This window comes from Schistocerca americana, chromosome 9, assembly GCF_021461395.2.
Source record: "Schistocerca americana isolate TAMUIC-IGC-003095 chromosome 9, iqSchAmer2.1, whole genome shotgun sequence".
Lineage (NCBI taxonomy): Eukaryota > Metazoa > Arthropoda > Insecta > Orthoptera > Acrididae > Schistocerca > Schistocerca americana.
The window spans coordinates 207,899,192-207,921,070 of NC_060127.1; the positions used below are offsets into that span (position 1 = coordinate 207,899,192).

The window sequence follows — 21,879 nt, forward strand, 5'->3', positions numbered from 1 at the left end:
TTTACACATGAACCACATCTTCCAAAAATTATACCAATGAACCGGAGACGACTATCCGCCTTCCCCACAACTGCCATTACATGCTTGTCCCACTTCATATCGCTCTGCAATGTTACGCCCAAATATTTAATCTACGTGACTGTGTCAAGTGCTACACTACTAATGGAGTATTCAAACATTACGTGATTCTTTTGCCTATTCATCTGCATTAATTTACATTTTTCTATATTTAGAGTTAGCTGCCATTCTTTACACCAATCACAAATCCTGTCCAAGTAGCAGCAGCGCGGTTCCGCACTGAAGCACCTAGAACCGCTCGGCTACACCAGCCGACACTTTCTTGTCCTTGTGGTGGGAAACTGCCCCCAAAGGAGGGAGAGTCAGCAATGGTCAACGGCATGAGGTTGCAGAATACAAGGGTAACCACTGCACTGAAGACACATGACGTGGATCCACAGGACATGTGGCCTGTAATCGAAAAAGTCTCATGATGATCTCTCCATTGCCAAAAGATTCCGGAGTAGTCCCCCCATTCGGATATCTGGGAGGCGGATTGTCAACGTTAGGTGACCATTAGAAAAAGCATGAATAAACCGCGAAATGATGACGCTCTACGACTTGGGCGTGTAATATCAGAAGCTTGAAGGTGGTAGGGAAGCTAGAAAATCTGAAATGGCAAAAGCAGAGGCTCAATATAAATCTCGTATAGTAGGAGTCTGTGAAGTGGAATGGCAACAAGACAAGGATTTCTGGTCAGATGAGTATAGCGTAACATGAACAGCAGCGAAAAATGGTGTAACGGGAATAGGATTCGTTATGAATAGGAAGGTAGGGCAGAGGGTGTGTTACTGTGAACAGTTCAGTGACAGGGTTGTTTCTATCAGAATCGACACCAATAGTTCAACAACAATTCAGGTGCGCATGCCGATATCGCAAGCTGAAGATGAAGACATAGGTAAAGTATATGAGGATAATGAAAGGGTAATACAGCACGTAAAGGCAGATGGGGGACTAGAATGCAGTTGTAGGGGAAGGAGTAGAAGAAAAGGTTACAGGAGAATATGGGTTTGGGACATGGAATGAGAGAAGAGAAAGATAAATTGAGTTCTGTAATAAACGTCAGCTAGTAATAGCGAATACTCTGTTCAAGAATCACAAAAGGAGGAGGCATACTTAGAAAAGACCAGGTAATACGGGAAGATTTCAGTTATATTTCATCATATATTTTTTATTCCAGTCTTTGATCAGAATAGCAATTCCTTTGACGATGACCGGTTTCAGTCAATAATGACCATCTTCAGATCTGTGACCAGATCTGAAGATGGTCATTATTGACTGAAACCGGTCATCGTCAAAGGAATCGATATTGTGATCAAAGACTGGAATAAAAAACATTTCACAGTATTGCATCACTGTTCATATTCGCAACTATGTCGCAGGTGGTAAAAATACTACATCACAGTCAGACACAGACTACGAAGCCAAATACTGGATTATAAAGCGTACCCAGGAGCAGATATATACTCAGATCACAATGGAGTAGTGATGAAGAGTAGGCTGAAGCTAAAGTCAGCTTCATCAGGAGGAATAAACACGCAGTTAAGTGTGATACGGAAGTCCTAAGAAATGACAAGCTTAATTCTCTAAGGCTGTAGATACAGCAATAAAGAATAGCACACTAGGCGGTGCCGTTGAAGAGGAATGGATATCTCTAAAAAGGGCAATCACAGAAGTTGGAAAGAAAAACATTGGTGTAAAAAAGGTAACTGCAAAGTTCCCATGGATAACAGAAGAAATACTTCAGTTGATCGATGAAAGAAGAGAGTGCAACAATGTTCAGGGAAATTCAGGAATACAGAAATACAAGTCGCGAAGGAATGAAATGAACTGGAAATGTCGGGAAGCTAAGACGAAGAAGAAAAATATGAAGAAATCGAAAAAGAAATGAAAGACTGACTGAACATATAGGAAAGTCAAAACAAAGTTTGGTCAAGTTAAAAGCAAGAGTGATAACATTGCAACTGCAAAGGAAATTCTACTGTTAAATGCAGAGGAGAGAGCAGATAGGCGGAAAGAGTACATTGGCCTCTATGAGGGTAAGATTTGTCTGATGCGATAGAAAAAGAAACAAGAGCCGATATAGAAAAGATAGGTAATCGATTATTAGAATCAGAATTTAAGAGAACTTTGGGGGACGTAAGGTCAAATAAGGCAGAAGGGATAGATAACATTCCATCAAGATTTCTAAACTCATTGAGGAAAATGGCAACAAAACAACTATTCACGTTGGTGTGTAGAAGGTATGAACCTGCTGACATATAATCTGAGTTTCGGGAAAAGTCACTATTATCAGACAATCAGCTTAACAGCTCATGCATCCAAGTTTCTTACATGAATAATATACAGTAGAATGGAAAAGAAAATTGAGGATGTCTTAGATGGTGATCAGTCCGGCTATAGGAAAGATTAAGGCACCAGAGAGGCAATGCTGACGTTGCAGTTGATAATGGAAGCAACACTAAAGTAAAATCAAGACACGTTGATAGGATTTGTCGATCTGGAAAAAGTGTTTTACATTGTAAAAAGGTTCAAGACGTTCGAAATTCTAAGGAAAACAGGGATAAGCGCTAGGGAGAGACGGGTAATATACGATATGTACAAGAGCCAAGAGGAGATAATAAGAGTGGACGACCGAGAACGAAGTGCTCAGATTTAAAAGGGTGTAAGACAAGGATGTACTCTTTCACTCCTAGTGTTAAATTTATACATCGAAGAAGCAATGATGCAATTAAAGGAAAGGTCCAGGAATGGAATTAAAATTCAAAGTGAAAGGATGTCGGCGATATGATTCGCTGATGACATTACCATCCCGAGTGTAACTGAAGCAGAAGTACATGATCTGCTGAATCGAATGAACAGTCTAATGAGCACGGTATATGGACTGAGAGTAAATCAGAAAAAGCCGAAAGTACCGAGAAGTAGCAGAAATGAGAACAGGGAGGATGAGAATAGATGGTTACGAAGTAGACGAAGTTAAGGAACTCTGGCACCTAAGCTGTAAAACAACGACAGAAAGAGCAAGGAGGACATCAAAAGCAGGCAAAAAGTGCATTCCTGGACAAGAGAAGTCTACTAGTATCAAAAGTAGGTCTTAATTTGAGGAAGAAATTTCTGAGAATGTACGTTTGGAACACAGCATTGTTTGGTAGTGAAACGTGGACTGTGGGAAAACCGGAAGAGAAGAGAATCGAAGCATTTGAGATGTGGTGCTATAGACGATTGTTGAAAATTAGGTGGACTGATAAGGTGAGCAATGAGGAGGTTCTACGCTGAACTGGAGAGGAAAGGAATATGTGGGAAGAAGGTACAGTGTGATAGGACATCTGTTAAGACATCAGGGAATAACGTCCATGAAACCAGAGGGAGCTGTAGGGGGTAAAAACTGTGGGTGAAGACAGAGGGTGTAATAAATCTGGCAAATAATTAAGGACGTAGGTTGCAAGTGCTACTCTGGGGTGAAGATGTTGGCACGGGAGAGGAACTCGTGGCGAGCTGCATCAAACCAGTCAAAAGACTGATGTCTCAGCAAACAAGAAAAATAAATAAATAAATAAAATAAAATAAAGTAGGCAAACCTGCCATCTTGTGGTGTTCGCTGTGTTATTCAGTGGTTTGATATTCAACTAATTTGTAAATGAAAATGATAATCTTATTTCATTACATTGAGTAATTAGTGAATAATTTCTTCTCTTGGTCAAGTTGCTAAAGAACTCCAAGTTGACATTGTGTTAAAGTGTTGTCTGTAAGCTGTGTAAGCGTCACTAAATCACAGTTCATACAACAGATTCTATACAACTATTGATTATGATGGAAACAGTTACCTTCAGTAAAATGATCATTAAAACCACCGAATATCAGCCGCGCACGACACTGACGTATGTTAGCTGAAACAATATCCATCGCAACTCGTGCGTAATTAATTTCGGCTCCATACATCAGCTAGAAAAGTTTGTTATATGGATCGTGCTATGGGCACTGTTTTTAAAGAACCAATCTGATTGGAATTATTTTCATTAAAATGAGTTCGGTACGAGCGGTGCACATTTATTTTTACACATTTTTATTACCTTCGGCATTTAAGTCTGCAGAGTTGCGTAATTTGAATTTGCTGCTGAGATAATTGTTCAGACGGCGGCAGACAATTGATAGAGACTTTCTATTGTTAGAGTAAATTTCCTTTCATCATGATATTGTGCACTATTTAAACTAATCTTCATCAAACAAACCTTTGAAACACACATAAAAACGCGATACAAATCGCTATCATCAATGGCTGCGCTCCTTGCAGCGGAAAGAAATAATTAACACAGACAATGCTTATTGAGAGGGGAGTTAAAGTTACAAATAATTATTCACTCATATTTATAATAATAATGAACTCTATTCTCAAGTAATTTTTAACAAATAATTACAATTTTTTAACAGACCTCAGTTTGATGTGCCTCTTGCGTCCGCATCCTATAAAAGCCAACCAACAAAACGTAAAAACAAAGGAAGGTTCAAAATGGTTCAAATGGCTCTAAGCACTATGGGACTTAACATCTGTGGTCATCAGTCCCCTAGAACTTAGAACTACTTAAACCTAACGAACCTAAGGACATCACACATATTCATGCCCGAGGCAGGATTCGAACCTGCGACCGTAACGGTCACGCGGTTCCAGACTGAACCGCCTAGAACCGCACGGCCACACCGGCCGGCAAACAAAGGAAGACAAACGCAGATCATAAAATGAATTTACAGTTATCATTGTCTTTGTATGATACACATCGATGTGTCCAATTACATCATGAAGTATTATATGAATAATTAATATTTATCATCATTTATTTCACTGTTTTTTATATGTCGGATAGATAATGTTTATAACTGTTAGGGTTTCCTCTCATCGCACTGTAGCTAAAATTTATCTCGTGGATGTTACAATCTGGTGGTCAACTCCTGAGTCAATGGGAGTCAATTCAAAACTTTGGTATGGTTTTTTACGTCAGCTGGGGCATGTCCTCTACCTAATGATTATATTGTTGTATCCTATTTACTAGGTCGCCCTAAATTTTTACTTGCAAATATTTAGAATATAAATACACAATACCTGTTTTTTAGTGTTTGTCACTGGCGTCTGTTGAAGATTCCTGTAACACTCTTGCGATAATTAAACGAATGTGTGACGAAACGGAACTTATATTTCAATTTCCTCCCGATCCTCTGTCTTTCATGTTTGGTAAATGATCCCAGACTGATGATCAGCATTCAAGAGTGGGTGAATTAATGTTTAATAAGCAACTTGTTTCGTGAATGAATTACATTTCTATATGATCCTTCCAATGATCGCTGAGCCTGCCGTCTGTTGTTTTGCAATTTAGTTTTTTGGTTCATTCACCTCACCCCATTCTGGTATACAAACTCTAACACAAAAGAAACGAAGCACCATTGACGAATTATCTGAATGCAGCAGAAATCAGTAGACGTGATGTACATGTACAGACAAACAAACGATTACAAATTCATAAAAATTGGATGATTTTTTCAAGAGGAAGAGCATCACAAATTGAGCAAGTCAGTAACGTCGTGTTAGTGCATCTCTGGCGCTTATGCGCGCAGTTTTTTGGCTTCACATACTTGTCACGGTTGTTAGATGTCCTCCCGAGGGATATAGTGCCGAATTCTGTCCAAGTGGCGCGTTCGATCGTCAGAATCCTGAAATGTTGGAGGGCTCCTGCCCTTAATGCTTCAAACGTTCTCAATTTGGGAGAGACCTGCCGATCTTGCTCGCCAAGATAGTGTTTGCCAAGCAGTAGAAATTTCACCGTGTTCCGGCGGTCATCATCATACTGAAACGTAAGCGCAGCATGGCTTGCCATGAAGAGCAACAAAACGGGACATGGAATATCGCCGAGGTACCGCTATGCCGAACGGGTGACGCGGATAACGACCACAGGGTTGCTGCTATTAAAAGAAATGACACAGCAGACCATCCATCACTCATGGCTGTCAGGGGCAACGGACTATTTTTAACAACTGGTTGGCCTGTCAATTGTTTTTCGTTTAGTCAGTTTTTTTCAGTCGAACGAAACAACTGAACGAAACTTTTCGGTAGTCACCAGGTTTGAGTGGTTTCATTTAACGTGAGACGATTAACTGAGACAAGTTTCTGTCGGTTACGTCAGTTACTCGAATGTTTTTCACTCAGTGAGTGATTTTATTTTGCATACTTGCTTTTGTTTTTTAATAATCATTTTCCGTTGAGGGCGACGCCGGCGTAAATCCTCGCGCTCCTGCCAGGGCCAGGGTAGCAGCCGACGCGAGGAGGTGGCGCGGTGTCCGCTAGTACAGATCCTGGCAACGTCACACTCGTATCGGCCAGGGTTTCAGCCGACGCAAGGAGGTGGCGCTGCCAGGACTTGCGCTAGCAGTCATCGCGCCACCTCCTCGCGTCGGCTGGAGCCCCTGGCCGATGCGAGGTTGGCGCTGCCAGGATCTGCGCTAGTGGCCACTGCGCCACCTCCTAGCGTCGGCTGCTGCCCTGGCCCGGGAAGCAGCAGTGCGCAGAGATGGCGCGTGCACGACGTGCTCGCTTTTTGGTGGATTAAATAATTAAAATGTATTTTTAGGTATTTAATTATCGGAAACCGTCACTGAAACGTTTTCAGCAAAATGAAATGCAGAAATGAAAATTTGACATTGGTCCTTTCTTACCCCTAAGAAAAATTTTATGCTTGCCCAATTGTACACTTTATGGGAATCTTCATTAGTTTATGCATTAATTGTATTTGGAAACTATTTAATGCACAGTAATCTATTTATCAGTTTTAGGTGGTTTAAACAAGAATTGGTCTTTCATCGCATCTACCTTGCCAAATCCACTGGCATGTTTTTGCTTATCTCTGGGGGTAGGGATAAATGTAAATGTCGTGTGATTAGGGCCTCCCGTCGGGTAGACCGTTCGCCATGTGCAAGTCTTTCGATTTGACGCCACTTCGGCGTCACTGGGAGTCGAGGGGTAGGGATGGTACCCTCTGGGGGTATGCACATCCCAGTTTGTATTGTATACCACAGCTTTACTTCACCTAATTAGTGTGGACTGGTTTCACTCGGAAGAATTTGATAACTCAGTCAAGTGACCCACTAAATAGTAGTTGAATGAACGAATGAATACATGTTTCAATCGTCAAAAAAATTATAAACACTGGTTTGATTTGAGAAGAAGGAATGAACAACTCAGCAGTACACAAGAAACCAATGGACTGTGTCGACTGTTTTCATTTGATTGCTCCCAAGATACTGGTTTCTCGTGAAAGAAATCAATGAACAATAATCAGATACGTAAAACTACAACTGGCTGATCCGGTTGCTTCCATTCACTTTCTCCCACAGATTGGTTTCACTCAAAAGAGTGAATGAAACACGCAACTGATACTTACAGCTCCACTGAATGAGTCGATTGTTTTCCAACAAACGATTTAATGAATTGTTTTCATTCAGTTTTCCCATCACTAGTGTCTCCAGAGTCTCTGGAATCCCATTGGCTGTAGTAGAACTGTCTTCAGTGATGTCCCACTTCGAATGGAGCATCGATGACCAGCGAGTACGTGTCTAGAGATGTCCCAGAAAATGATGGTATACCACCTGACTGTCGTCTGTTGTATAGCCTGATAACCAGGAGTGATGGTCAGGGATTCTACTGCTTGTCTTCTTGTTTGCAAAACCCTACTTTGGCCACCGCAGTCGCTGGAAGTCTTATGATTTGAGAACGTTTGGAGCATTATGGGCAGATCCCTCCAGCCAGTTAAGGATTTCGACGATCTAACCCCCCAATTGGATAGAACTTGGCACGATACCATCCTGAAGGATATCCAACAACTTCATCAGTGAATGCCAAGCCCTTTCCCTTGAATAAATTATCAATTTTTTTCTGAAACTTTGATCATTTGTTTATGTGTACATGTATGTCATATCTATCGATTTCTGTCCCAATTTTTATAATTCTTTCATGGTGCGCCGTTTTTTCGCTGTAGTGTGTATGTAGATTTGTAATATTATATGTAAGCAAGAAATTTGCATCAGTCACCATGGTTTGGTGAAAATCCAGTTTTGCTTAGCATCGCTACTTTATCAAAATTGTCGATATCAGAACGTGTACTTCAGTACATTACATGACGTCACAGTTTACAATCACACCTTCTAAAGGAGGCATTCAAGTGGCGTCTTCACATGTGGATGCAGTACTGCACTTGTCTCGTAGTAGGTTACAAATTCTGTCAAACACGCCAAGATATCATCTTGTGAATCACAGAAAGCTGTTCATTTCACTGCTCCTGTTCATAAGTTGCATCAATGGAAATGCTGAACACTTCACTTTTGAGACGATCCAAGACTGAAAAATCCAGAAAGCTGGCCTCAAGATTAAGTACACTGCTCAATCTACTCATTTTGGTCCGTAAAGGCGCTTTACATGTCCTGTATAAGAAGCAAAATGTGTGTGGTATCGTCCAGAGCTGGCAGTGCCACGCCGTAGTTGGCAACGTGGGGTCTTGGTGCAATCCACAACGACCAGTCGGAAGCACTCCAGAAGATGAAGCCTCCCTCTCAGCATAGAAACGCCCACACACTGAGTGCAATATAGTGTTGAGCATGCAAGAACTTCGCTCCATACGTGCGTGACCTCAGCTGTAGCGCTCAACATCATTGTCGGACCAATGAGTAGTTAAAGGTTCTGATGAACTGTGTTCTTGTAACCGTTGCGTATTGTACTACAAGAGAACACTTTGTTAAATAGTGCACCAAGTGATGCTTTCGTAGACAACTACAGTTGAAAATTATGAAACAATCCTGTGGTAAAGAAGTGTTTCGAAGTTAAATTAGTGTTTTAATCAGTTATGTAATAAAGTGAAATAATATTCCATGTGTACTGATTTGATGATCCTTCTCCCAGAGAAATCAAAGAACCCACAGTTATGGTGGATGTAAGTAGTTTCATCTCCTCACAAGAAGTTACCACTGCCTCGTTATGTATTTTCCACAAACAACTAAGAGTCATGGGTGAAATTTTAGTCCAATTACACGCGGAATTAATCGAAAAGTTTATGTCAGATATACATTTGTACTGACTAGAGCATTAAAATGGTTCAAATGGCTCTGAGCACTATGGGACTCAACTGCTGTGGTCATCAGTCCCCTAGAACTTAGAACTACTTAAACCTAACTAACCTAAGGACATCACACACATCCATGCCCGAGGCAGGATTCGAACCTGCGACCGTAGCAGTCGCGCGGTTCCGGACTGAGCGCCTGAACCGCTAGACCACCGCGGCCGGCCTAGTGCATTATTCTGCATCAGTATTAAAGACGGCTCACAACCATACATCAGCAGTTATCTCGCAAATGGATCGATGTGGTGCTCATGTTTAATGGAATAACGGTATTTTAGTTTCTACTATTGTATGAAACTTCCTGGCAGATTAAAACCGTGTGCCAGACAGAGAATCGAGCTTGGAACCTTTGCCTTTCAGGGGCGAGTCCTCTACTTACAGAGCTACCCAAGCACAGCTCAGGAGACGTCCTCACAGCTTCACTTGCACCAGTACCAGGCCTCCTACCTTCCAAACTTCACAGAAGCTCTCCTGTGAAACTTGCAAGACTAGCACTTCTGGGAAAAGGATATGGCGGAGACGTGGCTTAGCCACAGCCTGGTGGATGTTTCCAGAATGAAATTATGCAGTGGAGTGTGCGCTGATATGAAACTTCCTGGCAGGTTAAAACTGTGTTTCAGACCGAGACTCGAACTCGGGACTTTTGCCTTTCGCAGAGGAGTCCGCAGCGACGTCCGTTTTCTTATTCCTGTACTGAGTCTCGATGTCAAGAGTGATAGTTTAGCTTACAAGGGATTTATTGTCCGTCTACACTGCATGTACTTCAGGAATTTTCTGTGACATAGCAAGTAAATTTGACACTGAAACGGAGGGATTGTTCTTCTAATCAATGTGTTCACATCTGAGCATGGTTCACCGGGTATCTGTGACTAGTCACAATTTATGAAATACTTGCAACTTAGATGGACAGTAAACTCTGTTTCAGGATTTACTGTGGATTTTCTTCCAAAGTATAATGTCATTTTTAAATCAAGCTGTTTACAAAAAATCGAAATATAATAAGAGGAAAGGGGAGTTATCAATGACAATAGAGTTTATTAATGCAAAAAAACGTAACAGACGGTTTTGAGTTGTCTGGGAAACAGTGCACACTCCTGAGCACTGAAACAATAGAAAAAGAATCGTCCAAACATTTCAAAATATCAGCATTTATTTGGTAAAGAAGACATGTGATACATATAAACACACAAAAAGTATTTAGATACTAAAAAGTGCCTTTATACTTTGTGCCTTACTTTCTTTCTAAATGGTACATTGTTGTAATTAGGTATAATTACAACACTGAACACAACTTCATTCCACAGAAGCCCAAAGAACTTGAACACAGCATTTAAGTAACATTGAGCAGGAACAAGTTACGTACGCCCTCTGGGACCACAGAGCACTGGCGCACACACACTGTGTCTTTTGCAAGTACTTGCATGTGCAAGCATCACTGTGCTCATCCATTCACGGACTCTTGGGACATCCGTGCTGTCCTCCTCGTCGCTGGGCTCTGGTTAGGATGTACAGTCTAATGTGCTTCGGGCATGGGCAAATTTGGCGCCCACCTTTCTGGGTCAAACCATGTGGTGACGCTGGTGAGGCCAAGGCTGTTTCCATCACGACCTCAGGCACTGGTTCTGGTGACGGTTCTCATAGTACTGGTGATACTGGTATTGGTAGTTGCTCAGCAGTGGGTGATGGAATCACTGACAATGGTGTCAGAAACAATAGAGGAACTTCTGGTTTGGCCCTCCCCTGCACGGTACTGAAGACCCAGCAGCAAGTGATGTTTCGCACGATGTAGATGGGTCTCTAGGTGATGGTGTGACGTCAGGGTCACCCAGCCATCCACGCGAAGGCTGAGCAGAGGCCATCTTCCATGCGTATGTTGCAGAGACGCCACCTCCGACATCTGGAGTCCATTTAGGCAGACGTCCGGATGCGCGCCCCCAGGCAGCCACACCCAGCCGGAAGAGGCGCGGCGGCTGTACAGGTCGATGCTCAGGTGGAGGACACAGGATGTGGAGCAGTGTCCTCGGTTGGCGCCTGTGGAATAGCTCCACGGGGCTCTTCTCACCGAACCGCTTGAAATGGTACGACGCGGCTGCTACGGTCGCAGGTTCGAATCCTGCCTCGGGCATGGATGTGTGTGATGTCCTTCGGTTAGTTAGGTTTAAGTAGTTCTAAGTTCTAGGGGACTGATGACCACAGTAGTTAAGTCCCATAGTGCTCAGAGCCATTTTGAAACGGTACGAGGAGAGAAACCGATCCAGGGCAACGTCGGACCAGGAGTTGGCAACATTCTTTCTCATCTGACTTTCGAGCGTTCGCACTAGGCGTACCACCTCACTGTTAGATTGTTGACGGAACGGCAGGGCAAGGATGTGACGGATTCCACAGAATCGCAAAATGCCGCAAACTCTTGCAATGAAAATTGTAGACCATTATCGTACATTAACGTTGTGGGCAATCCTTCGAGTGAAAAAATTTTGGTCAAGGCTGCGACAGCGGCAGCTGTGAATGTGGAAGCACAACGAGCGGTACATGGAAAACTAGAATATGGGTTAACGACCAACAGGCAATAAGCGTTGAGAAAGCGGGCAGCGATACTGGGGTTGGCCTAGGAGAGAACGACGTTCAGGAAGCTGCTTGGTACGTCACGCGTTCTGAAAGGGAGGCAAACAGGTCTAACATCACCGTCCAGGCTGGGCCAAAACATGTGTCGAGGGGCCAACGTTTCTTTGCGTGATACACCCCAACGATCTGCATGTAATAAATGGAGAATCTCCAAACGAAGCACAGAGGGGATCATTACCCGAGGGCTCAATTGATCTGTATCTAAAAGCAAAACATCATTGGACCGATGACCAAGCAGTTTGGTCCCTTTCTCCCTTTTTTAAACCAACCAAAACACCATCGACAACAGAGAATCGATGTCGAATGTTGACATAATCAAAGAAGGGGTCAGACGCACGAGGAGACAGTGAATCTGGCCAACCATGTTGTTCGAATGTTATGACCATCCACGAAACGGGATCTGTGTGCTAGTTACAGGAAAAACGTCAACAGTGTGCTGTGCAGTGACATCAACATGGAGACAAAGCAATTCCTCTTGATCAAATCATAGGTCTGGACCACCTGGCAGGAGAGACAAAGGATTGGCATTTGCTTCTTGATTCGTAGGACGGAAATGAATCTCAGAGTTGTAGCGGGAAAGAGAGCCCAGCATTGAACATGGTGTGCTGCATTATATGGTAACGGCACAGAAGGAATGAATAAGGAAACCACTGTCTTGCGATCGGTGACCAGGTGGAATTTGGAACCACAAAGAAAAACATTATTTCTTCACAGCATATACAATGGCCAAAGCTTCCTTTTCTATCGGTGAGAGTATTTAGTTCGAGCATAAGTCAGTATTTTTGAGGCATAAACAGTAAGCCAATTAGAGCAATCGGGATATCTATGCCCCAGTATCGCTACTGACCCGTACTGTGTAGCGTCCATTACAAGGATCAAGTGGAAGTTTGGTTGGTACAAGCAGGGTGCAGACTGCAACGTGGTCTCAAGAGTGGAAAACGCTGTTTCACAAGCCGGCGACAAGTGGAACTGAGTCCCTTTGCGCAACGACGCTTGTAGCGGCTGCTCGACGCAAAACTTTGTGGTAGCATGTCACTGCCTAGAAAAATTTGAAGTTCTGATGTAGGGCGTGGAGGCGACACAATAGCAGAAACTTGTTGATGCAGGAGTTTGAGACCCTCCTGAGAAACTTCAAACCCAAGGTGAACGATACAATGATGAAAAAATTGAGATTCAACCCTGCCGCTTGGAGGACAAGAAACAAGAATACAGAGATCCTGTAAATGTTCTTCAGCGGAGGCACAACTCAGCACAGAAGCTGTAAGCTGTTCCAGGAAACGTTCAAAAATAGCAGGTGCGCTGGCGACTCCAAAAGACAGCCGCAAGTACTGGCACTATTATAAAGGGGTATTCACAACTGACATACGTTGTGACTCTGTATGTGAAAGGAGTTGTAAACTGGCATCCGACCAGACAGTTTTTGAGAAATATTGACCACCTGACAACTTGCCAAAGAGTTCGTCCGGGCACAGTATGAGGTGTGTATCCATTACAGACTGTGTGTTCACAGAAACTTTAAGATATCTGCGCAGGCGCAACGGCCCAACGGTTTCTTTGCTATAACTAAGGGAGAAGATCATGCATTTGAGGCGATTGGCCAAAGAACGTCGGATTCCGTCAGGCCATCCAATTCATCTTTGATCTGTTCACTGAGTGCCATTGGAACCGAACGGGCCCGGAAACAAAAGGGGCTGAACTGAAGGTTTCATGGTAATGTGCGCCTGAAAATTGTTGGCACGTACCAGTCTAGGAGAGAACAAAGAGGAAACTCAGAACGTAATGCAACTAACTGTGTATATGGCACTTCTTCACACACCTGAAACGTACAACCAAATAACTTTAAAGCGTCTAACAGAGAAAGATTCTCTGTAGGTGTGTTATCAACAACAAGAAATGTAAGTGACTGAAATGTTGACTTATAGGTCACTGGATCAGAGGACTGTCCGAGAGTGGGAATACTCTGTTTATTGCAATTTACTAACTGTCCCGACACAGGGAGAACCAGAGGGGTGTTCAAGTCTATATAAGTGTGTGAGTTTAACAAGATTATTGCAGTTACTGTATCAACTTGCACGTGCAGAACTTTACGAAAAACCGCAACATCAACGAAAAACTTGATTGGCGTTAAGAAATAGCCGATAAAATATTTACACCATGACTCAGTTTGGATACCCGCAGCTCGCAACACCTCGAATGACTGTGCGATACCTAAAAACTCAGAGAGAGAGAGGGAGAGATGGACCTTCACTCTGGGGGACGCGCTCTTGCACCTCGCCACCCGCCGCTGTACGAATGATAGCCTCTCTCAACATCTGATCAGCACACGGTTCTCTATGCACATCGGACACAAAATGACAACGACGACTTAACTCACCCAGTTCAGCCATCTATGCTCGATAGGACTGATGTGGTTGCTTCCTACGGCAGTAAATCTCAACCCGGGATGCAATATCGTTGGTGTGTTTACAGTAGTATTTTGCAAGAATTTCACACATTTGGTCAAATGTTAAAGAAGACGGCTCCTACAAAAAGGCAAGCTGACGTGGGACTTGGTGCATTCTTGGCGATGTTCATGAAACGAACAAGGCACGACCGAAAATACCGTCAGTAATCCCAAAAGCCTGAAGGCGTTTCCCTTATGCGTCCCATTCCTCAACAGACTCATCATATGCAGAAAAGAGAGGTGGATAAACCGTGGCGGCCGCGGAGGGCAAAATAGCAGGTGACACAGACTGAAGGGCAGCCGACAAGACAAAGCAGAAGGCAATGATAGAAGTACCTGAATTTGATTGTCCAGCGCCTATAATTGGTGGTGCAGCACTGTGGTGAATAATTCTCGGTGTTTCATCGGCCTGTGTAGGATGTCCTCCATAACACCGTCTGCCATAGTGAGATTAAACAGAGGACCGACCAAAGCAGGAATTTGGGTGCGGAACAGGACCACACCCGTCACTCATCGTGTTGCAATTAGATATAACACGACCAGTAGGGTGAACACAACTCTATCCCACAGAAGCGTTAACAACTTGAACACAGCATTTAAGTAACATTGAGCAGGAACCAGTCACACACCCAAAGAGCTGTAGCAGTACACATAGAGAACTGAGGCTGAGGGCAGCTCGGCTAGCCTTCAATAGACTGGCGACCGTGGCGGGATCTGGCGGTCATCTGACGCGCACACGCACGGGCACGTGCACGCCGGTCTGAGGCGCAGCACTGCTGCACGTGTGGCCTTTTGAAAGTACGGACACTCGTCGCTGCACTAATAACAATGAAAATTGCTCATTCAATAGATCTAACTTTTTCACTGTCGAAACACTTTTCATTAAAAACGTTCATATATTCTTCCTTATGTACAGTTTAGGAATTTTCTTTGTGCAAGTATTGTGAAATGATAATAATGTTTAGCTTCCAGATATTTGGTTATGTGGGACAATACTTCTAATAAAAATATATCTAGTCATCATGCAACCCTTGGAATAGGTCACAATAATAGCACAACAATAAATAAAGAATTAAGAAGACACAAAAGTACGAACCGCAACACTGTAACTGGAGAGACTGTGGCGGGAATTGTTTTAACTTGCGATGTTAACAAACAGCTAGCCAGTCGCATGCACAGTCTACAGCGTAGGCACTGTTTTACACTCGGCACATTCACATCACAGACTCACTCGTGACGTGGCAGGTGGCTGATTTACACACAGGTTGGTGATGTGCAGCCGCTGTGCGTAGTAGTTTCTGGCCAGAGAGTCGCTCGTATAAACCAGAGTTAATGCTTTATCTATTTATTGATTCATTCGTTCATTCAAGGAGCATCTCACAATGATGCAGGGTTTGTCATATTAATTCAATGAAAATAAATATCAGAAATGTACATAACTAGTTAATACGAGGGCTATCCGCAAAGTACATTACGTTCTGGAATTAAAAATAAATAAAGTATTGAAATTTCTTTTTATTATATACAGATGAAAGCGACACTTAAATATTACTTTTCTACGTAGTTGCCATTTAAATTAAGGCACTTATCGTAGCGATGGACGAGCTTGGAAATTCCTTCGTCGTAAAATTCGGCCGCCTGCGCCTTCAACCACATGGTTACCTCTTCTTGAAGCTGTGCGTCGTCATCAAAACGCTGCATAGCCAACCACTTCTTCATTGCTGGGAATAAGTGGAAGTCGCTCGGTGCCACGTCGGGACTGTACGGCGGATGAGGAAACAACTCCCACTTAAAAGATTCGAGAACTTCATGAGTGGTTCAAATGGTTCTGAGCACTATGGGACTCAACTGCTGTGGTCATCAGTCCCCGAGAACTTAGAACTGCTTAAACCTAACTAACCTAAGGACATCACACACACCCATGCCCAGGCAGGATTCGAACCTGCGACCGTAGCAGCAGCGCGGCTCCGGACTGGAGCGCCTAGAACCGCACGGCCACCGCGGCCGGCCTTCACGAGTGGCATTTGCCGTGTGGGCCCGGGCGTCGTGAATCAGCAAGATCTTTGAGCCCAACTTTCCCCTGCGCTTGTTTTATATTGCTCTTCTGAGGTTGTGCAGAGTTTGGCAATACCTTTGAGAGTTTATTGAAGTGCCTCTTTCCAGGAAATGCACAAAAATCACACCTTTTCTGTCCCAAAAGAAGAGGTAACCACGTGGTTGAAGGCGCAGGCGGCCGAATTTTACGACGAAGGAATTTCCAAGCTCGTCCATCGCTACGATAAGTGCCTTAATTTAAATGACAACTATGTAGAAAAGTAGTATTTAAGTGTGGCTTTCGTCTGTATATAATAGAAAAATTTTCCAATATTTTATTTATTTTTAATTCCAAAACGTAATGTACTTTGTGGATAGCCCTCGTATCTAAGTATGTCTTCACGAGCGTAAGACAGGCGGTCATCTGAGGTAGTTGCTCGGTTGAGTCGGGGGATGGGACCAAACAGCAAGGTCATCGGTCCCATATGATTAGGGAAGTATGGGGAAGGAAGGGAGCAGTGCCCTTTCAAAGAAACAACACCGGCATTTGCCTGAAGCGATTTAGGGAAATCACAGAAAACCTAAATCAGGATTGGAAGACGCAGGTTTGAACCGTCGTCCTTCCGAGTGCGAGTCAATTGTGGTAAACACTGCACCACCTCGCTCGGTTCAGCTGAAGTGTTGCTGTACATACCATCCTGGCATTTCCCTCAAATGATTTAGGAAAACCACGGAAACATAAATCTTCATGGGCAGAGATTATGAGGTCAGCGTCTTTGAACCGTGAATTTACTCTTTCAAAATGTTTTCTTAAAGAATTTACTTTATTTACTAGCGATTCATCAAGAACATTAAAACAGTATGTGAGCGTGGAAGTAGTTGCCAAGGAGTAACTGATGGAAACAAATTAAATTTCAGCCAATCGAAATTTTATTCATAAAAGCCTTTTCAAAAACAGATTTAAAATTTATTAGCAGAAAAGCGCCCCCGAAATATCAAGTTACAATTATTCAGAGGCAGAATAACAAAATTTTTTTTTTTTTCAGTACGAGCCTTCGGGCTAAGAAGCTTGCCTGCTCCCTTTCAACACGGCCGTAGTCACGACCGTTCAGAACGACCTCTGAAAAACTACACTGCTGCACATCTGCAACACACCAGATTACTTTAAACTAAAAATTTTAACAGCTCAAACAAACACATCAACTATGCACCCCGTAAGAGGGATGGAAATGGTACAAACACTCACACTAAGAAGCTATTTGCCACCAAATGTGCAATTTGTTTTTAAAAGGGCTCTTACTGTGGGAGGGTGGCAACTTTATAAAAATGACTATTTAAATAAAACCCATGAAATTCAGACTTACATAAAGTGTGCAACATGCTCTACATTACACGTATACCGCCTCGCAAAATGATAGGCAAGATAAAAACATATTTCAGGAATTCGGCCTTCACCTTAATTCTATAAACTCGTTAACACCGAATCCGACAAACATGACAGAGGTAGCTATTAACGTATGGCAGACCGACAGACAGACAGACCGACACTAACTGCCTAACAAATGCGGACTAGAGACAAACGAGCAAGCTGGGGACAAGAGACTGACTAAGAACACAAGTAGAATTTAACGAGTAACTGAAACAACATATCAGTAATCACTCAGCTTCTAATAACTGCGATTTCTGGCGAAGACCTGGCGCAGCACCCCCAACGCTCTCCCGAACCGTCCGCTGCCAGCCGCTTCAACGGACGCAGGAAGGCGCGCCGACCTCCCGTCTCACGGCGTCGCAGCTCGCCCCGGCCAGCCCGATGTCGTGGTTTCACTCCTGTTGCTGTCGTGTCGGCCGCGAAGCCACTACCCCTTTCTATACGGCGCGGCCCACTGGACTCACGTGGGGACCTCACATGCGCCGACGCTCAAGGCCGACAAGTCATCTCGTGTCCCAGTATGCGACCGACCAACCGACCGATCCAACTGCCAATGACCTTTGCCCGAGCAACTGGAGCAGACTGGCGGCCTAACGCGCAGACTCAGATGCAGGAACTCAGCCCCGACCGGGCGACCACTAGCTGAGTTCTGTTACTGGCGGGGTGGCAAGACTCTCATTTTCTGGCTTTAAGGTTTTGATCGAAACTGTCGCGCAAATGCAAGCGAGAGCCAGACCAGCAACTGGTGACGCGAGACTGACCCAGCCTCACTCCGACTGACCGACCTACTAGACTCGCCGAGACTGAGAGACCGACCCCCTGCCGCGCTCATAGCGCCCCTTAAATGCACGTGAACAGGCAACTTTTCCCCTTTTCCACCAGAGGGAGACACCAAAGCTGCGATTGCCACCTGTATTTCCTAGTAATGTTAATTGTAAGCGTCCTGCAATTATATTTGCTGCTAGTCGTACTGCTAGTGTACCTGGTCGAATGACATTTCTAATTGTTTCAATTAATACTGTAAATGATATTAATGCAGGAGGTGTTCCTTGTGGAACAAGGTGTGTAAATATGTGATTGGTATGATTAATTCATCCAAATAACATGAATCTAATAGCGGCGCTACCGCCATCAACGGAGGGCGACTGATTTGCACTACGCGCTGCGGCGCGCTTTTCAAAACAGCAATTTTTACTACGGCTCAGTATTAACAACTGCACTGCCTCATTCGATTGGTCCCTGTCGAACACTCGTCTTTTTCATTGGGACGTCCTGGTCACGCATATTTAATGCGAAAGTGACTCTAGATGTCACGAGAGGCGTATCCGCCAGCATACGAAGAGGCTGAGAGTGTCGTGTCGTCAGCAGAAGAGCTGTAACAGCAGGTAGGTCGGCCACGAGAGCTCAGTGACTTGGAACGCGGACTCATACTCGGATGCCACCTGAGTAGCAGATCGATCAGGGACATTTCAACCTTTCTATAGCTACCAAAATCGACAGAGGGAGAGGTGACCGTGAAGTGGAAGCTCGAAGGAACAGCCACATCTAGACCAAGATCCGGCAGAAACCGTCGAACATTGCGGAAAATGTCTGTAAACAGTCGCATGAAGTCAGCGGAATGAATCACCTGTGAGGTCCAGAGTGCTGCCAGCAGTCCAGCTAACACAGGGAGTTTGTGTACAGTGGTCGAGCAGTTGCTCACAACCCACACTTTTCTGTAGTCAACACTGAGCGACTCGTGAGGCGGCGTGAATGGCGACCCCCACATGGGAGTGGATGTCTGATAAACAGCGATTAGGAGTCATGAGGACGCCCTTCACTGTGCCAGTGCGATGGAAGAGTTGGGGTTTGCCGACTGACAGGGCAGTATCATCGGCCCTCATGTATAGCGCCATTACTCAAGTGCAGAGAAGGTATGGAGTTGTTTTTCGTGGTTAGGGCGAGGTCCCCTTATTCTACTTAGGAAAACGCTGAAAGCAGAAGGATTTAAACACGTTTTATACCATTGTGTACGGCATACCGTAGAGGAACACTTCTGGAACGATGAGTGTTTGTACCACCTTGACAATGAACCCATCAGAAAGATGAATCTGTGAGGTAATGTTTTGCAGACAGTAACGTCTCTTGAACTGGCCGACCGACCCAGGATCCCGAGCTGAAGCCAATGGAATACTTTCGTGGTGTGTTAAAACGCTGACTTCGCTCCTGATCCCAAAGACCATCATCACTACGTTCTCTGGTTTCAACCCCTGAGGAAGAATGGGCTGTCATTCCGCCACAAACATTCAGAGATCTCATTAAGAGTGTCACCAGCGGAGTTGAAGCCGTGAACAGTGCAGACACACCGTATTAATGTCCACTTGTAAGTGTTCGGATACTTTTGATCAGTTACAGACGGGCCGTGTCAAACCAGTCAGAAGACTGATGACTCCAAAAAAGTGTATGCAATAAAGAATAGTTCAGCACTTCATGACTGCACACAGCAAGGACACCCACTGATGGCCCGTCATCGACGTACGCGTTGCAGTGCCGCTGGCACTCATTCCAGTCTGCTCGCAAAACTGACTCTAGGCCCATAGACATGTAAATATGCAGCGAACACATCTTCAAGTCCTGTCCTCAAATGTGAGTCGGTATCCCTCCAGAAAGAGTGAGATGTTGACCTCAGGAAAATGACACGATTTAAATAATGAAAAACTGAACTAGTTACTTACTTTCCGTAGTTCAGTACGACGCGTTTCGGGCATTTATTCTCATTTCCAGGTGCATTTCTTCACGTGAATATCTTTGATGAAGAAATACACTTGAAAATGAGAATCAGTTCTCGTAATGGGTTATGCTAAGCATGAAAAAATAAGTAACTAGTGCACAGTTGCGGGCTTCCCTAAAACTATCTTGCACGACATAAAGAATGACACGAGGTTTCTATCACGCACTACAGTTCTTCATACATGATCGTCTTGTAAAAGCATTACAATTTGATCATGCATTTTAATGTCACAGAATTTTGTAGGTATCGCCTTTCATCATTAACCACTACTCTCTGAGTCCTCTAACAAATCTTTAATTTTGTAGTATGCATTACTTTTTTTTCATGAACCATACGTCTTTAGACTGATTTGACGGGGCCCGCCACGAATTCCTCTTCTGTGGCAACCTCTTCAACACAGAGTAGCACTTGCAACCTACGTCATCAATCATTTGCTGGACGTATTCCTATTTCTGTCTTCCTCTACAGTTCTTACGCTCGTCAGCTCCCTTTATTACCACGGAAGTCATTCCCTGTTGCCTTAACAGATATTCTATCATTCTGTCTCTTCTTCCTGTCAATATTTTCCATATGTTCCTCTCCTCGCCGATTCAGCGGAGAACTCCCTCATTCCTTAGCTTATCTGCCCTAATTTCATCTGTAGCACCACGTCTCAAATGCTTCGATTCTCTACAGTTCCGGTTTTCTCGTAGTTCAAGTCTCACTGCATAACAATGCTATATTCCAAAAGTATATTCTCAGAAATTTATTCCTCGAAATTAAAACCTATGTTTGTTACTATTACACTTTTCTTTATCAGGAAAACCTGCCGGAGTGGCCGTGCGGCTCTAGGCGCTACAGTCTGGAGCCTGGCGCCCTCTACGGTCGCAGGTTCGAATCCTGCCTCGGGCATGGATGTGTGTGATGTCCTTAGGTTAGTTAGGTTTAAGTAGTTCTAAGTTCTAGGTGACTAATGACCTCAGAAGTTAAGTCGCATAGTGCTCAGAGCCATATGAACCTTTATATCAGGAAAACGCTTTTCGCCAGTGCCAGTCTGCTTTTGATGTCTTCTTGCTCCGTATGTCATTGTTTATTTTTCTTGCTAGATAGCAGAATACAAACCTTTCTTCGATTTACCCTCAATCCATATTTCGTACTCATTAGACTGTTCATTCCATTCAACAGATCGTAATTCTTCTTCTTTTTCACTGAGGAAAGCAATGTCATCAGCGACTCTGAGCATTGCTATGCTTTTACATCGAATTTTAATCCCACTCTTGAACCTTTGTTTTACTTTTCTCATTGCTTCTTCGATGTACAAATTCAACAGTATTACACTTTTGTCTGCCACTCTTTTTAATCCGAGCATTTAGTTCTTGGTATTCGAGCGTTA

General features: G+C 43.8%; 1 protein-coding gene across 1 annotated transcript in view; it reads right to left on the minus strand.

The window, feature by feature from the left end:
- Positions 1-14,961: 14,961 nt before the first annotated feature.
- LOC124550829 (dehydrogenase/reductase SDR family member 11-like) overlaps positions 14,962-21,879 on the minus strand; it is a 140,844-nt gene continuing 133,926 nt past the window's right edge. The window contains exon 6 of the mRNA XM_047125555.1: positions 14,962-15,093. Coding sequence (XP_046981511.1) covers positions 14,962-15,093 — 132 coding nt within the window. The remainder of the gene's footprint in view (positions 15,094-21,879) is intronic.